This window comes from Aythya marila, assembly GCF_965140915.1.
Source record: "Aythya marila genome assembly, chromosome: 1".
Classification (NCBI taxonomy): domain Eukaryota; kingdom Metazoa; phylum Chordata; class Aves; order Anseriformes; family Anatidae; genus Aythya; species Aythya marila.
In genome coordinates, this window is record NC_139042.1 from 62,129,516 (window position 1) to 62,147,489 (window position 17,974).

The 17,974-nt window shown below is 34.3% G+C and overlaps 1 protein-coding gene across 1 annotated transcript in view; it reads right to left on the reverse strand.

The window, feature by feature from the left end:
- The window catches only part of MYO16 (myosin XVI), a gene marked incomplete at its 5' end in the record, with an annotated part of 305,366 nt that overhangs the window by 172,333 nt on the left and 115,059 nt on the right, over nt 1-17,974 (reverse strand). Inside the window, 4 exon segments of the mRNA XM_082751937.1 lie at nt 1,701-1,828; nt 3,478-3,543; nt 5,804-5,914; nt 14,005-14,155. Of these exon segments, the coding sequence (XP_082608063.1) occupies nt 1,701-1,828; nt 3,478-3,543; nt 5,804-5,914; nt 14,005-14,155 (456 nt within the window).

Sequence of the window (17,974 nt, forward strand, 5' to 3'; positions counted from 1 at the left end):
TACTAACAATTTGCTTATACTATGAAGTACTTTTATAGTACTTCAAGTAAAATAAATACAAATTATGAGATTTTATTGTATAATCACATCATGTTTCTCCTCCTAATGACAGCAATAAAAGACAGAAGTGTACCCTGTGTGTACTCTTCCCAGAGTACACAGAAAATGCATAGAAAAGTATTCACAACTCAGCTTTAAAAGTGGGGGTATTTTAAAATTCCAGGCCATATGCCAAATATACAGCTTTTTTTTTTTTTTTTTTTTTTTTACTTGGGAATGAAAAGTATATTTGATAAGAAACATTGGAGAAAAAGTAAAACACAAAAGCTTGGAGTATTACAGAAATGCAGAGCTACACTTATTTGGTTCTGATACGAAATGAAATACATCTCTAAAAAAAAAAAGCAACAAACTGTTGTTCAAGTGAAAAAATCATGAAAAAAAAACATGGTCACTATAGCACATGCCCTAATAGTCAGTAAGCCCTGCTCCTTGTTGTTTATTAGCATAGATGTAGCCAAGGTTGCCATTTGTTTCAAAAAATCAAATCAATTCTGCACATAATTAATTTATATTTTATAATTTATAAATGTATATACTATACAGTTCATATAAATGAACTGTATATAGACTACACTTTTTATAAGCTATGCTTTTAAAAGAAAGAAGACTTAATATACAGAACTTCAAATACTCGCAGAAGGCTGTATGCACATAAACAGAATGCAGTAAAAACATCTACATATTATTTTATGATTGTACTTATGTGTTCATTTTTACTGTTTTAACTCTGCAACGATATGTTTAGCAGCTCTTGTTAACTACCTCTAGAATTAGAGGTAGGTTGAGAGCAGTTATAAGTTTTCTGAAATTTATCAGCCTTTATTCCTGGTCAAAATCAATCTTTTTTTTTTTTTTTTTTTTTTTTTTCTTCCCATCTCTATGAAGCTCCACAAACCTTTGTCAATATTTCAGCCAACATCAACAATCAAACTGATATGATGGAATGATGGAACAAGAAATTACATTGAGCAATTACAACAAATTAATCAGACCCTTTGCTTTCAGGTAGGGTGAAGGAAGAAAAGGGAGGGCAGAAGATTAATGGATTTGGGAAGCAAAATTTCCAAGGGGAATTCAAACTTTCACAATAATAAAGCTGGAATATTTGGATGAACCTCTGTTTCACTGGAAATTTTTAATACATTTATCCACAATCTTGGATGTATTTATTATTGCAACAACACTGTGAATTACAAAAATGGTTAAAGTGCTTTTTGAAGATGGAAGACTAAATAACAAGCTCATGATCACACACAACATGAGGCTGAGATGTAGCTTGAATTCAGAGGTTTATAATTTAGAAAAGGACTTCCCATTTTTTTTCCATTAGGTTCTATTTCTAATTCTTTTCCATGCAATATTAGCAAACACACACAGTGTGTTGAATTCTTATCATTAACTCTTTGCAATTATATCCAGTTAGATGAAGTGGCATTTTGCCAAGAAAATTTAGAAACTTGAAATGTAATTAAGCCTTTTTCAGTTCTATTTAGCTCTAATGTATGACACAGAGATCAGTACACAGAAAGAAATCAGTTGGACAAAAAAATACAATGGAAATCTTAAGTGCTGAGTCCTGGGGGAAATGGCTGAAAGGCAGGAGTTGTAAATTAGTTAATAGAAAGATAAATTTTCACCTGAGGATAAAGCACTGGGGACGCTGCTCCTGGAATAGCATGTGGTAAGCTCTTTCAGCACAGGAAAATATATGTGGGGGAAGTGAGGAACACAGTTTTCCAGAGTTGCTTAAATAAAGCTGAGTAACCTGAAAAAATGGTGAAAATTTGTATGAATACAGTTTAAATCAATTGTTTCATCCCTCCCCTGCCCCCCACTGTATTCCTAATTCTGTGTCTTTCATAGAGCTTTCTGAGCATTATGACCAGAATATATACATATATATGGCACCCTTGAAGTATCTGTGAAGAGATTAATTAAAGAAAACAGAGCTGTAAGTATAAAAGTTCTAATTAAGATACACAAGAAAGAAAAACTATGGCACTCAGCAGTGCTGGGTTTTCCACTGAGTAAAACAAAATGCAATGAAAAACCTGCACACATTTATTGTCACTGCATAATGTTGCAAGTACTTTGCAAGTTCAGACATTTTACTAATGGATTTAAAGAATATATATATTTGCCCTAATCTGACAGAATTAAATTCTGTACAAATATAACAAAACAGGATACCACAGTACAAACTGTTTCTACAGTTACTGTCATCTCCAAAGTGCTGTCTGTATGTTCAGTGGTTTTGTGCTACTACAGTAGTCAGTGTATTTCAGTGTAAAAATGCAGAATGCATTAATATTATCATCTAACAATTGTATCAAACGAAGCAGCATATATCAGTGCTCATTAATTCATGGCTCTCTATGTCATCTCAGAGAGAAAAAATGCTTACAAAATTATTTGTTTTAGTAAAAGTCTGCTGGAACTAAGAGTGGGAGGATAGCGTAGCATGAAAAAATCCCAAGTTATGAAAAATGATTACAAATCTAAGAAATTTTGAAATGTTGTTATTGAACAATATACATGGTCATCTTTTCATTCCTTCATCATGGATCTTTCATTTTTTTCCACATATACTCTATTTCTAAAATGACCGAGGATGATGCAAATATAGAATCATCTGAATTTACATTATTTGCACCAATCTACAAAGACTACTCAATTTAGTACCAGTGTCTAGGTACTGAAATGATAAGCCCTAACTATCAGCCCTAACTAGTCTGCCTCATAAGGGAAAGATTATAAAGATAAGGGTACTAATAAAGAAACACCTGAAGCACTTTTTAAGGTGCCTTGTGGATATGATTGGACACTCATGGACTCCCGTTTGCTCATATGCTGCCTACACCCAACACAGACCAGCTCTGTGCAACAACTGCCCCAGTGCAGTGCTAAGCTCATGTCAAGCACTTTGCACTCCTTGCCTGTGGTGTCTGAACTGAATGGCCTGGTGTGGAGCACAGACAGCAAGTTTGAGCCTTTCAGCACCTCTCAAGGTTGTTATCTTCATAATTGCATTTTCAGCAAGGTGTGAACCAAACAATCACTGCATAAAGCATGTTTGTCTCTTTTTCCAAGTCTAGCAATGGCAGAAGCCACCAAAGTCATGTTATACAGCTGGAACTACTTTTAAACAATTGAAAGTGCTACTCCTCATACAACACTTGGCAAGGTGACTATTTTAAGTGACTAATAGGACACAGAAAGCAAAAACAGTGGCATCATGGAAGAAATTGAGTTTTTTCTTTTTTCTTTTTCTTTTTTTTTTTTTTTTTTTTAAATTAAGATGTTCCCAACATAAGAAAGGACATTTATTTTAATTAATTACAGTGGTCTGCCAAATTAACTATGAATCCTCTGAAAAAGAACCATACTGTAACATTTTAAAGACAGAATACTTACCATGGTGGAATAAATAGGAAGTTCCTTAAATGGGTTAACAAGCAACAATATATCACCAATGTAGGTCTGGTAGAAGAAAGAAAGACAGACAGACAGACAGACATGTAATTCATATATTTGCTTTAGTAAGAAATAAATTAAGTCTTTAAGGATGCTAGTGGTTTTCTTCCGAAAAAAACTTTTGGCAAAGCATCTTAAATCTGGCTATCAACACATTAAATATATTAAATATAATTCAAGAACTCTGAGCTTTTAACTTCGTAAATTTAAATTGAGACCTAAATTTACAATTCAGATAGCATTAATTATTCTTTTTGTAATAAAATAGTTCTTTATAATGGAAAATTATGCACAGAAGAATTGCACTGCATATATTATTGTTATATTATTTGAAAGTTACTTTGTAACTCACCATTTGTTAAACTACAGAAATGTAACATACCTAACACATAAACAAGTTCCTCAAGCAATTGTTATGGGTTACATGACAGAATTTAGAAATGGTATATTCATTACATAGAACTGATACATTAAAATATGTTTCTTGTGGGATAAGACCAAGCAACTAATACATATATAACTATTTCTATGTGTGTATGTATGCACATAAAAAATAGCAAACCTTCCACTGATTGTAAAGCTGCCAAGATTTTACTATTTCATTTTTAAACACTCGTTTTGAAAGAAATATTTAAGTATAAGGTTGTAGGTCACCCTTGGTGCTATAATTCTCACTCCACATAAGTAGCTGCTACTGTATCACACTCTAGGAATGTGAAAATTCCAGACCTCTGTCTGACAGCAAATCACGCGAACAGTCTCAATCATGCTGCCTTTTTCAAAATGAGATATTTTGATCTGGGGAGGAGAAAAATATTCCCTTCTGTAGCAAATGTACTTTTTTTCCTTCTGAAGTGGAATGGCTTTTTTCCTCACTGTCCCTAGACTTGGCTTCACTGTGGGTTTTTATTGTGGAATGGAACATTATTACCATTATTACACATCAGGAAACACAAAATAAGTAGTCTTCCATACTAAGGAGGATTTTGATTTAGAATTGAGTCCAAGGACTTTTCCTTCTAAGGCTGAGAACAAAATCACTCAAGGATCCAAGTCAGCATTGATGCTGACAACCTACCTAAGTACAATGTCTGCCTTTGAGCAGAATATTAGTCACCACTGTCTATAAATTTCCATTAAGCTAAGGAGAATGCCACAGTAGGTTATGAGATCCTCTTAGGTAAAATCTTCAGTATTTTAAAGTAAAAGAAGTACTTCTCTTCCCTTTGATAAGTATCTGTGGATCTTCCTTAATTCAACTAAAGTTACCTGTATTTCACATCCTTGAAAGTGAGATAAAGAAAAATAAATATTCATACTAAAATGGGATTTGATCCATGCTTCTATAAACCAGATTTTTTATTATCATGGAATACTGTAACACTTAGGATTGCAGTGCCCTTAATTTCAAAGGTATTGGCTGCAACTTGTTACATGTGACATTCCAGTTCCCTGTTATGGTCTAAAAAGTGTAATCAGCTTGTATGTTTAAAAACAATTGCCATGTTTCACATTGACATGGCACTCAACCGTTCAATACATGATAAGTAAGTTATGAGTAACATATGAACAGGGATAGCATAATTTTCAAGTGCAGATTTTTATCCACAGAAATACACCTAACAAGATGCTTCCAATGTTTAATATGGCAAAATCAAGAAAACCTGTTTTACAGAAATCTTCTTATAATTTTTGCTTGATATCTAGATGATAGAGAACATACAGAATGATTTCTGTAATACAAGAAAAGATCATGAATAATGAAATCTCCCACAATCATTTGTAAGCTTTTTAAATCTAAATTGCTTTTGAATTTCCAGTAATCATATGTTCTATTATATTTAAGTGAACATAATGTTAAAGGTGGAAGGATCTTGTGCTTGGCAGGGGGGGTTGGACTAGATGATCTTCAGAAGTCCCTTCCAACCTTGGCCATTCTGGGACTCTGGGATCTTTCAGTAGTTTAAGAGGGGAAGATTACACACAACCATCAATTTTTATCAACACACTTACTCTGTGAAATAAACATACATAGGTTTTATCCAAGCCTACTTGAAGTGTTATTTCATGTTTTATTCATGATTTTATTCTCCTATATAAACTGAGAACTTGCAGGGCTTACACACATATATGTCCTCACCCATCTAAATATTAGTCATGAGTACTGGTCAGGTTACTGTCTAGTAGTTACAAAAGTAATCCTATTCTTTTACTCTTATTTGCTCTTTTTTGAAGCCTTACTGTTGATAGGTGAATAGTAACTCACATATATCTGATTATTATTGAAACGCTTCTGAATCTCATAAAGTAGACTGCTGTCTGTCAGCTCACTCAGAGAAGCCAGGTCATCATTTGGAGCTGGAGGCATTAGCTTGATCTAGAAAACACAAGTTACACAGAGAAATAAAGTAAACTTCCCAACCAGTCATTCTGTACTGTAATGTTTTAACCTGAAATATAGGCTTAGATCACTAGAATTTATGTAAAATGCATTAGGAAACTGGAGGGTTGTCACTCCTCCCATACAACTGCACAATCTTAAGCAAGAGAAGCACATCAAAAACAATTAGCAATGTTAAGGTGTGTAGCTGTGTGAGTTTGATGGGCTCTTAAGAACATAGCCCCCTATTAGAGTGTCATTTGCTATTCCTGAACCCATAAAGATTCCCAGCTCAAGTGCAATTCTCAAGCTCACTTCATTAAATGTTTACGGCAGACAAAATCAAGACTATAATAGTTAGTGTACTTGTAAACTATTTATTGCCTAATATTTAACAAAGCTTTCACGTTACTCTTCATCATAAAGGATTGAAAATTCTATTAGATTTTTTTCCTGCAGAATAGAAGGAAGTTAATAAGAAGTGGGAATTGTGTTGTCAAGGAGACCAGAAGAGATTCAGAAACTGCTACTGTAGCGAAAACTGGTGATTTAAATGAGCCTAGTATTTCTCAGACTTAGGAGGAACAATATAAGCTCTGCAAGGCAAAGTGAAAAATAAGGAAACAAACAAACAAACAAAAAATCAAACAACAGAACTGGAAAAAGAAGGAATAAAAGAGCCAGTGACACAGGGAAATGTGATTAAAGACAAAATAGCATTGATGCATCAAGCACAGTGCTTATAAATTATGATCTACATTTAAAATGTAGGTTAATTCCTTTTTTATGGCAGCAGTAAAAAATATTTTTCCATAACAACAGATTACCTAGAAGCAGAAAATCCTCATGTGAATTATAGTAGAATGATTTTATTTGTTTGCTCTGAGTTTAAAATACTCTGCGGTGTCTATTTTGAGTATGCATAAAGAAAATGAAACAACTTTGTTCAGCAGCAGCAAGATGTCTGGAAGGTTTTGGAGGGAACATGGAGGATATTTCTGGCAAGGAGAAGACCCCAATGACCACGGATGCTGGTGTTTAATAGCAGGGATCTGATCCCAAACTACTGAGTTTCCATTGTTTTCATAGGCTCAAGGTCTAGTCCAGAAATCATGACGATCTGGGTTTTCTTCCTACATTTGTCCAGGCTGCACAGTTTGATATTGCAGAAGAATTTCATCTTAATTAAATAAGACTAACAATCTCAATTTGTCTTCATGTTCCAAGATTCCTGAAACATACATACAAACACTCCTTTCACATGCCACCTTTTTTAGGTGACCATATGCAAACACCAGGGAGTTTGTAGCCATAAACAAGAAGAATGAAACAGATGTAATTTTGCATCTTCTCTAAATCATAGATCTTCGGCCCAATCAAAATTATTCTCCTAACAATAGCAGTATTGAATATCAGTATCAAAATATTCACCAAACAGGGATAAAATTGCTTACTCTTCTGTTTTATCAAGAAGCAAATGATCACAACCACAGAACTACTAGCCTTTATGATTCAAAACAAAATCTTGTTGTTTTTTCCTTTCACATATTTCAGCTTTACTGAAATCCATATGCTGGTATGGTATAAATTAAGTTACAAAACCTTGAAGGCTCCTTTAGTCTATAGAGAAATACAAGTACAATTTGTAGAATATCAACTTCACACTTCATTTAGCACTACACAATGACTACTCATAACAGCATGAGAAAAAACAAGAGACACTTCTTTTTATCAGTATTTTTTACATGCCTGACTCATGGCATGCTGCTCTTTTCTTAGAATCCTAGCTTTAAGGCCTTACTAATCCTAAATAAATTTGGTGAATTAAGCAGTTGCTTACAGCCCAAATCATCTGTCAATACTACACTTGGTACAGCTTAGTTCACTCTTTCCTTCATCTGACTCCAGAACTGAATAATGAGGCACCAGCTTAATCATACAATCTAAAGAAACTGCAAAATGTAGCTAAAGTAACTCTAAGAAATCACGCACAGTATATGTGAAGCCATGGTTCATCACAGATGAAACATACGTGTAGCAGGAGTTGTAAGCTCACAGCTTCTGTTGCCCCATAATTTATGGAGCACCTTTTATTTGTGGAGAGCACACTTTTACTCTTTTCTCGACCTCAAGTGCTATGGCTACCACTGCATTTGTGTTTCTTGTATTAGCTCTATGCTGAAGATATTCAAAATAATACCGGGGCCTCTGGCAAACTTCTATTTTGGGACTGATACAGTGCCTGGAAAAAGGTGGGAACCTCCGCTCTCATCTTTAAATATTTCCTTACTATTCCTCTAAAGACAAATACACTCAGTAGAAAATACTGCCTAAAGCAAGTGTATTAGGTAACAGGCAAACTCCTCACAGAAAGCTGTCTCCTGTCTTTATCGGCTCTACAAACAGGCAATAAATGATGACTACTAAACCTCATATGCATGTAACAGCATGAATATTAACAAAAGCTTTTTCACTGTTTTTCCATTCATACACTAAAACATGGAAGGCAGACATCTAATCTGCATCCTATCTGCAACAGATGTGGAACTAGACAAAGTAGCAAACTGTAAAAAATGTAAGGAAAATGTACCTTGTAACAGTAGCTCTATGAAAGGTACAGCCTGAATAGATCAAGTGAAGGCTCCCCCCCCAACACTTTTAATCAATTTTAACTTTATTTCTTATATCCACAGATTTTCAGTAAAAGATTAAACAGACAGAAAAACAGTACCTCATGGGGGAAGCCCTTAAGAAGAAAAAGGAAAAAAAAAGAAAACCATCTTGCTTTTGGATTCTTTTGAAAATGATCCAAATAAGCTCAAGACAAAGATTATTTAGGAGCAGAAAGATAAAAATTGTTCACCTTTTTAACCCTAACAAATATCTGGAGGCTTCTTTCTTTTCATTTGCAAAAATGCTAAGTTCTCAGTTCATACTTTCGTATGTTGGAAAACAGATACAAAAATACAAAATTTACATGCTTCATAGGCTTCTATGCCTTTACCATAGTTGTAAGAGTCAGTATTAGACCAGCTGCATGCACATAGAAGAACAAGAAAGCAGCAGTGCCCAATTACACTTTTATGATGCTTTCTATTTCCTGCTTTCCCCATAAAATTGAAACTCTCATTTCATTAATCCAGAAAGCAATAAATGTACAAATGTACAAATGAGTGAGTATTTCAAGGAGTTAATTTTCTAGATTTAGCTGATGTAAGCTGTACATGTAAGATTTACTTATCCCAACATGTAAACTCTGGAGATATGTGCGTATGCCAACTGAACATTTCACAATGTACCTTTTCACAGCCCTCATTTTCTTAATTCAGTCTTTTTCAGAGAATATGTACTCTGAAATGATGGAGTGCTGAGAACTATCAAAATCGTATTATGGATATTCCCAAATAGACAGGAAAAAAGGAGAAATGCTGACTTGCTTCTCAAAATATTTGTACTTTCAGGTTCAGAAAGCAGAATATGAGTTTGAACAAGCCAGACATAAACAGTTAGGGACTGCAGGTTGCCTGCTACATTGCCTTCTACATTAGTCTGTGTCTTTCTGACTGCTTATTCTGTAGGTATATTCCTCATCCCACTAAAGTGAATGTAGATTTTTCTGTCACATAAAAGATACCATTTCTTCCCTTTTTTTATTATTTTTATTTATTTAATTATTTAATTTTCATGGCAGTTGGATGGCAGGCTCGCCATACAGCAGATGAAAGAGAAGCCTGCAGCCTCCTTCCCTTACCAGGGTGTTCACCTGGCTTGCAGCATCAAAATGGGCACAGGTCTTTACTATGTTCCCTTGTGCCCTATCAAGACTGTGCCATGAAATAAGTTTCTCTTAATTGACTTTCCGAAGCTCTCATTCCATATAAAGATGAAATCTACACTAGGCTATAAATAAATGTCTTTATTTCTAAATAAAAAGGCAGTTGGATTAGAGTATTGGCCTGTGGTTGTTCATATTTTCTGCAAAGCTAATAAACTTCTTTGTATATTCTGGGCCCAGATAGAACTCATGCATATGAGTACCATTCAGGTACTGGGCACCATTCAGGTATCCCATCAATGGTCATTTCCAATAGGCAATTTGGACACAAACCCATCTTTTAAGGGAGAAAATAGTTTTGTTTTAAGGATGATGGATGTTCACAGGGCCACCCCACATAGCCCTAGGCTAGAGAACAGGCTCTTGCTTGTTTTATTTCATAATATACATATAGCCAAAGATGCTGATTCCATAGATTGATGGAATCAATCTATATAAAGTGCTCAGTTAATGTAAGTGCTCAGTTAAACTCCTGGATGCACAAGTAAGGGAACCCAAGTCTTTCACCATCAACATATTATTCTAAAATGTACAAATAAAAAGTTTAGAGTTTGGTGGTTCAATATTTTGTAACAGAGCCTTTGCACTAAAACTCACAGCTCAATGAGCAAGAAAATCACATAGAAACTGTAAACTGGAGTACTAGAAAGAGAAGAAATTCTAAACATATTAAATTCACAAATGATTGGACCTGGCCATAAACAGTATTTACATTATTAATAACCTATTTGTGGATGTCTACAAATTCTATTCCTATCATCTACTTTTTTAGCATACAGATGAGTTTTCTGTATTTATTCACCTTGATGTATTTATCATAAGTATTACATAATGCATATTTTACAAGACAGGAATAAAAGAAAATCAGTTATAAATACATCATTAAGTTCTAAGACAACTATGCTTTATGAAGTTATTAGTTTTGTGATTATTGTAACGTTAAAAACAAAGATCCCTATTCACTCCTTTAACTTACATTCACATAACAATATTCACTGTCTGCACAGACAATGGTCTCTAATTATTTTTATTTTTTTAATTACTTACGCCACTAAACTAAGTATGCATTGTAGGTTGTACATGTAATAATATGATATACACAGTTGGCCCTTGTGTATGTGGTAAGTGATACTAGAACAACAAGAAGGGCACCTGAGGATACTCTGTCACATGTTTCATATGGCCTAAAATATGTAAACAAGAATTATAAGCCAAAGATAAAACATTTAAAAAGACCTAATTAAAAATATATATATATTTATTTGTAGAATGAAAATGAAGCACATAATTTAATTTTAGGCCAATCAAAAGAGCATCCTTCCAGCTGAGAGGAAACAAAATTGCCAGCTATGCTAAAATTCTGGAAATTATTCATATTGCTTTCTTTGTTTGGTATCACAGACCTTGAAATTACATATGATCAAAGCACAGCTTTTACCTAGAAAAAAAGCAAAAGCTAACACAAGCCAAGAAAGACCCAAAATGCTTTATCAGTGTAGTCATTTGACAGCCATCTCCTATACTTCATGCAACAAAAATCTTGCTTCATGAGAAACAATATTTTGTTAAGGTTCTTTTACATTATTTTTGCAATTAAAAAAAAAAAAAAAAAAAAAGCTACATATAAATTTGAGCTGTTAAGTTTTCTCAAAACCAAAAAATTACAAGCTTCTCTATTAAAAATGCATGTTTCAGGTGTAATAAGATTATTTTTTTTCTCTGATCCTCCAGTAAAGGCCTAATCTGCATGCCATATTGCCTAAGAATGTATGATACTACTGACACACAGCATAGGAAATATCATGCTGATCTATTTCAATAATATATGAACATAAAATCCAGGCAATGACTCCACATACCCTACTGAAAAATTAAACAGAACATGATTACTTTGAATGTAGTTGAGAAACTGGTAAGAATAAAAGATAGCAAAACTCATTAAAATTAGTATACCTAGGAGGCAGGGGTAGGGAGAAGGGGTTATTCAAAGCTTTTCTTTGGTATCAGCACTAAAGAAAAAATGTAATATCCAAGTTGAGCAAAAAAGAATAAAAATTAAATGAGATACTTGGAAACACCAACTCTAAAAATTCAGATCTATATATTATATATATATATAAAATATATATATACATACACACATATCATAGCCTTATTGGTTATGATATGTATCTACCTACAGTTCATAAAGCATGCCAAGTAATACAGAATAAAACCAGGTTTTGTAAACAGGTTTACAAAAAAGCTGCTGCTACACTAAAAAAAAAAAAAAAAAAAAAAAAAATTCAAAAAGTTCAAAGTACACAGAAATTTTGGTCTTGATTGCTTTTTTTTTTTTTTGACTATGGCAGTTTTAGCTGCCTCCATTTTTATGGCCAGAAGTCAGCTTGTGATAAATAGCTCCTTATTCTATTCCAGAATGGAAGAAAGAAAGCACTGCTCATAGTAAGCAGTATGATTAAATAACTGCAAGCCAAATGTTCTGTTAAAAAAAAAAAAGACTTCCAATAAATTACAACAATAATAAATATATATATATATCAAGAACATGCTGAAACAAGAAATATCTGTGATGGAAAGTCCAGTTTCCAGGCTGACAATCATGTCTCTTCAAAAAAGAAAAAGAAAAAAGCTCATATCCTTGTTTTGACAAAACATTCAATTAATGTTTGAAGATCTGCCCTGAGACCCTGAAGTGACTTTGGAACATCATGGTGGAGGGGTAAACTACCAGAGTGAAGACCTCTGGTTGCTCTTCCTGTCCCAGAAGATCAGCTGCTCCTCTTACCAGCTTCTGCATATATTTTACTGCACAGACTATAAAGCAAAAGTCTAGCCTAGAGATAAAGAAAACTCAAATAACTTTAGAGAGATGTTCACCAAAATAGAATCAAGCAGAAGGAAGTATGTATGTTCTTGCCCACACTTCAGAACATACAGAAGCAAGCGATAGTTTCAGCAAGACCCAGTTAAACAATTACCCCTCTTTCCTTACAGGGATAAGAGGGGTTCCTCCTAATGCAGTTGCAAGCATTTAATTTTCATACAGGCATTGCTTCTCTTTTGAATCGATTGCGTTTTCATCACCTAAGTGCACAGTCAGCAAGACCAGAATTTGGATGAAATGAAAACAAGATGTAAGCCAAGTGCAAAACATTTTGTGGTATCTTCTGATGGAAGTGACTGAATAGGGAACTGCATGCTCTATGGGATTCCAAAGCCGAGCACTTTCAGAGGCAGATTAATATGACTGACACATGAACTCACTGATTGATCTCATATGATTAACACAACATTCCTCTGAAACATATTCAACAAGTATGCATGCTTCTGCCAAGACAGGCATGCACGTTTTGTTTGTTGTTTTTTTTTTTTTTTTTGAACTGAACATGGTTTAAATGAAATCAGCATTTTGCTCCTTTGTTATGTCTCGAAGTCATAATGAGCGATTTTAAAAGAGGATTCTCCCTCCCAGTTCTAAGTAGATTTTTTCTCAAATTGCTAAATGCTTCTGGAATATATGTTTCCCAAACACATATAACAAAAAAGTAAAGTCTTTGTATTCTCCCCCCCTCCAACTCTCCCCCCTCCCCCCCGCCCCAAAAAAAAAAAAAAAAAAAAAAAAAAGGCAATACTTGTATCAGGACATGCCAGATTTACAAGCAACAGGTAATTGCCTCCTTTTCTACCCACCCACCCTATGCACTGAATGAGACTGTGATCCTTTGGAGAAAACTGTAAAAGGTACCTAAATAATCAGTGCCGATATCCTAATGCATTAGCACATGAAAGGGATTTAAAACTGCAGCTGTAAATCTGGCAATTCCTATCTTTGAATTAGAGTCACTTATTTTGCAACTTAATATTCCCTAGACATTCCTTTTCGTTTTTGCACTCTCCCAGGTTGTGTTTCTTTCTGTTGTAAACCCAAACTGGAGCCTAGAGCACACTTTGGGCAGCACTAAGAGTTTTCCACAGTGAACCATCAATATATAGAGCCTGAGCAGCTTGGAGCCCTCTGATAGCCACAGACCCCAACCTGTCTCCAGGAGCTGGTCCCTTTGCAGAGAGGGAGCTCTTTGCAGGGCCAGACTGTGATTGCAGGGAGCGATTGTGATGACAAGGCTCCACAGTGCATATCACATTGCTTTGTGATGATGTGAAGAAAAACTACCACCTTCTTTGGCTTCATTAACTTTGCAATTTCCAGGCCTAAGAACTAAAAACATTTCAGGAATTTGCATGCTATTACCTGTTCAAGTTTGGCTGTACTGTTCACCGTGACGTTTTCAGATGCACTGTCTTGAGATTGCTGCTTACATAAACCTTTAGCTGCATCTTTAAACATGGTGTCTTTCTCCAGCAAACTGTCTTGCTTGGCAATCGGTAAAGCCAGGGGATTGCTACAAAGAGAATCAATAAAGCAATTAGACTCCTGCTGAAGATGTCAGACAAACAAAAGATTGCCCAATGTGGATGGCACAAACAGAGCTAAGGTGCAATTCAGGGCTGAGGCACTGGTTCTGGTCCAAGTACAGAAACTGGTATAATATAAAAATAAAGTGTTCACCTGGGTTGGTCTGTTCCCAAAGATGTAGAGCAAAACACTTTGATTTAAAATTCACCTTTATGCATATCCCTTCTGAATCAGAATGAAGCAAGCCAAACAGAATATGCATGAGCCTGTACTTGACAGTGCTAGGCTGGCAAATCAATAGGCAATTTGAAAACTGAATTTTAAATGCACAATTAATGTACACAATACCGTTTTGAAAAGTAATATATTATAAAATAGTCCAATACAGATATTACCATTACAGTTAATAAAACTAAAATCCAACAATTAGCTTGCCTTTTTTTTTTTTTTTTTTTTTCAAATCAGACAATACCCTGGCTTTTATGACTAAAAGCTGCTTTGAATTTGTGGTATCCAAAAAATAAAAAAAAAAGAAAGAAAAAAGGAAAAAAAAAAAAAAAAAGCAAACAGCAGACTCTCGAAATCACTGCCACTATATACAATACTTTTTATTCACACATAAGAGTAAACGTATTTTTACATGCATGGAGATATTTTCCTTACTGACGCATCAGACTTCTGAAAAACAACAATGCCAAAAATTTTAGTTGATTTTGGCTGTGTTGTACATCCAGAAGAATTAACAAGGAATCAGTCCCAGGAGGTGAGAACACAAACAACTTAAAAAATAATTGTCTGGCCTCTGACAGTGCAAATAAGACAATGTCATGGAGTATACGGCAACTCTTTGCCAAAATATGTGCATAATTTCTTTGAAAGGAGATATGGACTCAATGTGGGAATAGGGCATTCCGCTATGGGATAAAGCCCAGATGTCAAACTTCGTTAAGAAAAAATCTAATTTTCTTCTCAGTTATTTGAGTTTGACCACTTGTTATAATAAAAACAGGATTATATATATAGCTTACTTAAACAAATAGAAGCAAGAACCATAGCTAACATAGATTTCTATTCAGGTTAAGAACTACTGTTGAAAACAGAACTGAAACACAAACACTATTTTATAAAGGTGCGGTCCAAAATAGAAGCAGCAAAAAGCCCCTACTAAGCCCCTACTATTCATTGGAATATCGGTGTCAAAGTAGCTTCCCATTGGAAAAAAGAACATGAAAAAAAATCTATTTTGATGGAACCCTCAGTCTGCAAAAATTAAAAGAATTAATTTCAACATTTTGCAATGGAATACAAATACCTTAAATGTGGGAGACAGAGGGATTTGGCCAACCTCTTTTCAGTGGTATGCAGGGACAGGACAAGGGGCAATGGCCAGAAAACAGAGCACAGGAAGTTCTAATCCAACATGTGAAAGAACTTCTTCACAGTGAGGGTGACAGAGCACTGGAACAGGCTGTCCAGGGAGGTTGTAGAGTCTCCTTCTCTGGAGATATTCAAGGCCCATCTGGATGCCTACCTGTGCAACCTGCTCTAGGTAACCTGTTTTGGCAGGGGGGGTGGACCCAATGATCTCTTGAGGTCTCTTCCATCCCCTACAATTCTGTGATTCTCTGATTCTGTGATGCATTATTTCTTTTCTAATTATATTCTGTTTCATATATTTTGATGTAAAATGCCTAGAAGAACACCAGTGAAAATAAAATTTTCTGTTTACTGCTATGATTGACGTAAGATTTATTTACCAAATGTGACATGGACAAAAGATCAAAGAGCCAAATGTATATATTTTTTTTATTTGCCTTTTGCCTTGACTTGAACTGTAGAACAGGAAAACTGTTATCCAACTCTATTTATGAATGTTGACAATATTCACATGTCAGAGAATAAGAGACATCAGTGATTGGACAGTAAAAGAAATAGCTGACATCCACAAGCAGAAATGACTAATCCACATTTTACCCAGACTCAGAATTTAGCAAAACCCAAATTTTCTTTTTGAGTGTATTTTGCCATTGTCCCAAATTTCTCAAATTCCTTTGGACTCAACTATCTTAAAATTAGATCATAAAGAGGAGAAGAAATTAAAGCATAAGCCAAATGAATGAAAATATTACAAAAACTACATGCTGTCACTTAAAGATTTCTATTACTCTTGTGATATTTCTTTTAAATCATGAAGATCCAGGATTTTTTTTCTTGTGAAATGTAAGCTTTTCCATTTAATCTCACCACTTTCATGCTAACTATACCACACATACTAGAAACATTGTTTTTAAAATTTATCTCTAAGCTCCTCAATTAACTTTTCAGGTGTTGCAAAAGAAACTTATGTTGTAAATAACATAATGTATTTCCTCATATACCTTTTTGAACTTAGAAGGACAGTAATATTACAACTAAACCAGAAGCGTTCCATGTTTTGATGTAAAGAGTATCCTATAAGCTATGTGCATTTGTACATAGCACTTTAAGTGATGGAATGCAGCATATAACTCATATTACATCAAAAATCAGAATGATTATAACAGAGAAAAAGCAGATTAAAAATCACTATAAACAGTTCACCATGACTCAGGGCCAAGAAGACACTGTGAAGAATAAAACAAATTGAAATAGAATGTTTCCAGCAAACAGTGACTTTTTAGAAAGAAAAAAATTATCTGTTAATATTCAAATGTACTTATATTAATCAAAAGATGAAGTCAAACACTGCAATTGGAAATTAAACTACAGGACAATGCAAGAAATTTTATGTTAATGTAGGCAAATGGGTTAGCATGAACAGCCTTCTTCTATGATAATTAATAGATAATTAATCAATAATTAACCACAAAGGGAGACTTAAGCCAAAATGATGTCACATAATAGACAAGAAGCAGAGTTACCTAGGGTAATTGTATTAGAACGAGGTAGGACTGTTGCCATCGGAATATATAATGGGGAAAAGGTCTTGCACATTATATGGAGGTTAGTCACTTTAATTTTTAGGTGTGTAAACCATCTTATACATAGTTAATTTGGTTGGTTGGTTTTTAGATGATCTTTAAGTTTTAAATAATTTTAAATAATCTACCATTCCCTTGTTTGTTCAAGGAAGGAAGGAAGGAAGGAAGGAAGAAAGGAAAGAAGGAAAGGAAAGAAAAGAAAGCATACAAAAAACCTGGGAATTTTATGACATGGTTTTATCATCAATATTGGAATCAATATGGAGCTTCTAACTAGGAAGAAAAATGTTATAAAAAGAATTATATTAAGACAGAGTCTGCAATGACATTTTCATGTGCTCTTTGAACTTACAGCTTTTGTTCATGAGAACTTCTCGGTTTTGTTACTGTAATCCTTTCACTGACAACTGAGATTTTCCAAACAATTTCTAAACCAGCTAACATCTGTAAACTGCATAATCTCTGAAACTTCAGTCTAAAAACTTTTAAAAGTTTCGTAACAGAACCTTCTGAATGGATTAAACACATTAAAAGAGTGTTTGAAAACACTAGAATAAATAAAATGCAAGTTGCTTCATAAATGGTTATAAACTGACATGCTCTGTAAGAAAATGAAAAATGTAATCTTTCTGCTTTGTTGTCTCAAACTCAATTTCTACAAGTACATGTACTAAACCAGAAGTACAGTGGTGATCATCACAGCTGTATCACAAACCTAAAGTCCCCTTAAACAGATACAGCCAATTTGATTTCCTGAACCATAAGCTACATCAACTGATGTATTCAGGTGCAGTTGGTTTTGCCAGTGGACCAACAGAGCATGTTCTGAATGTACTATTAGAATT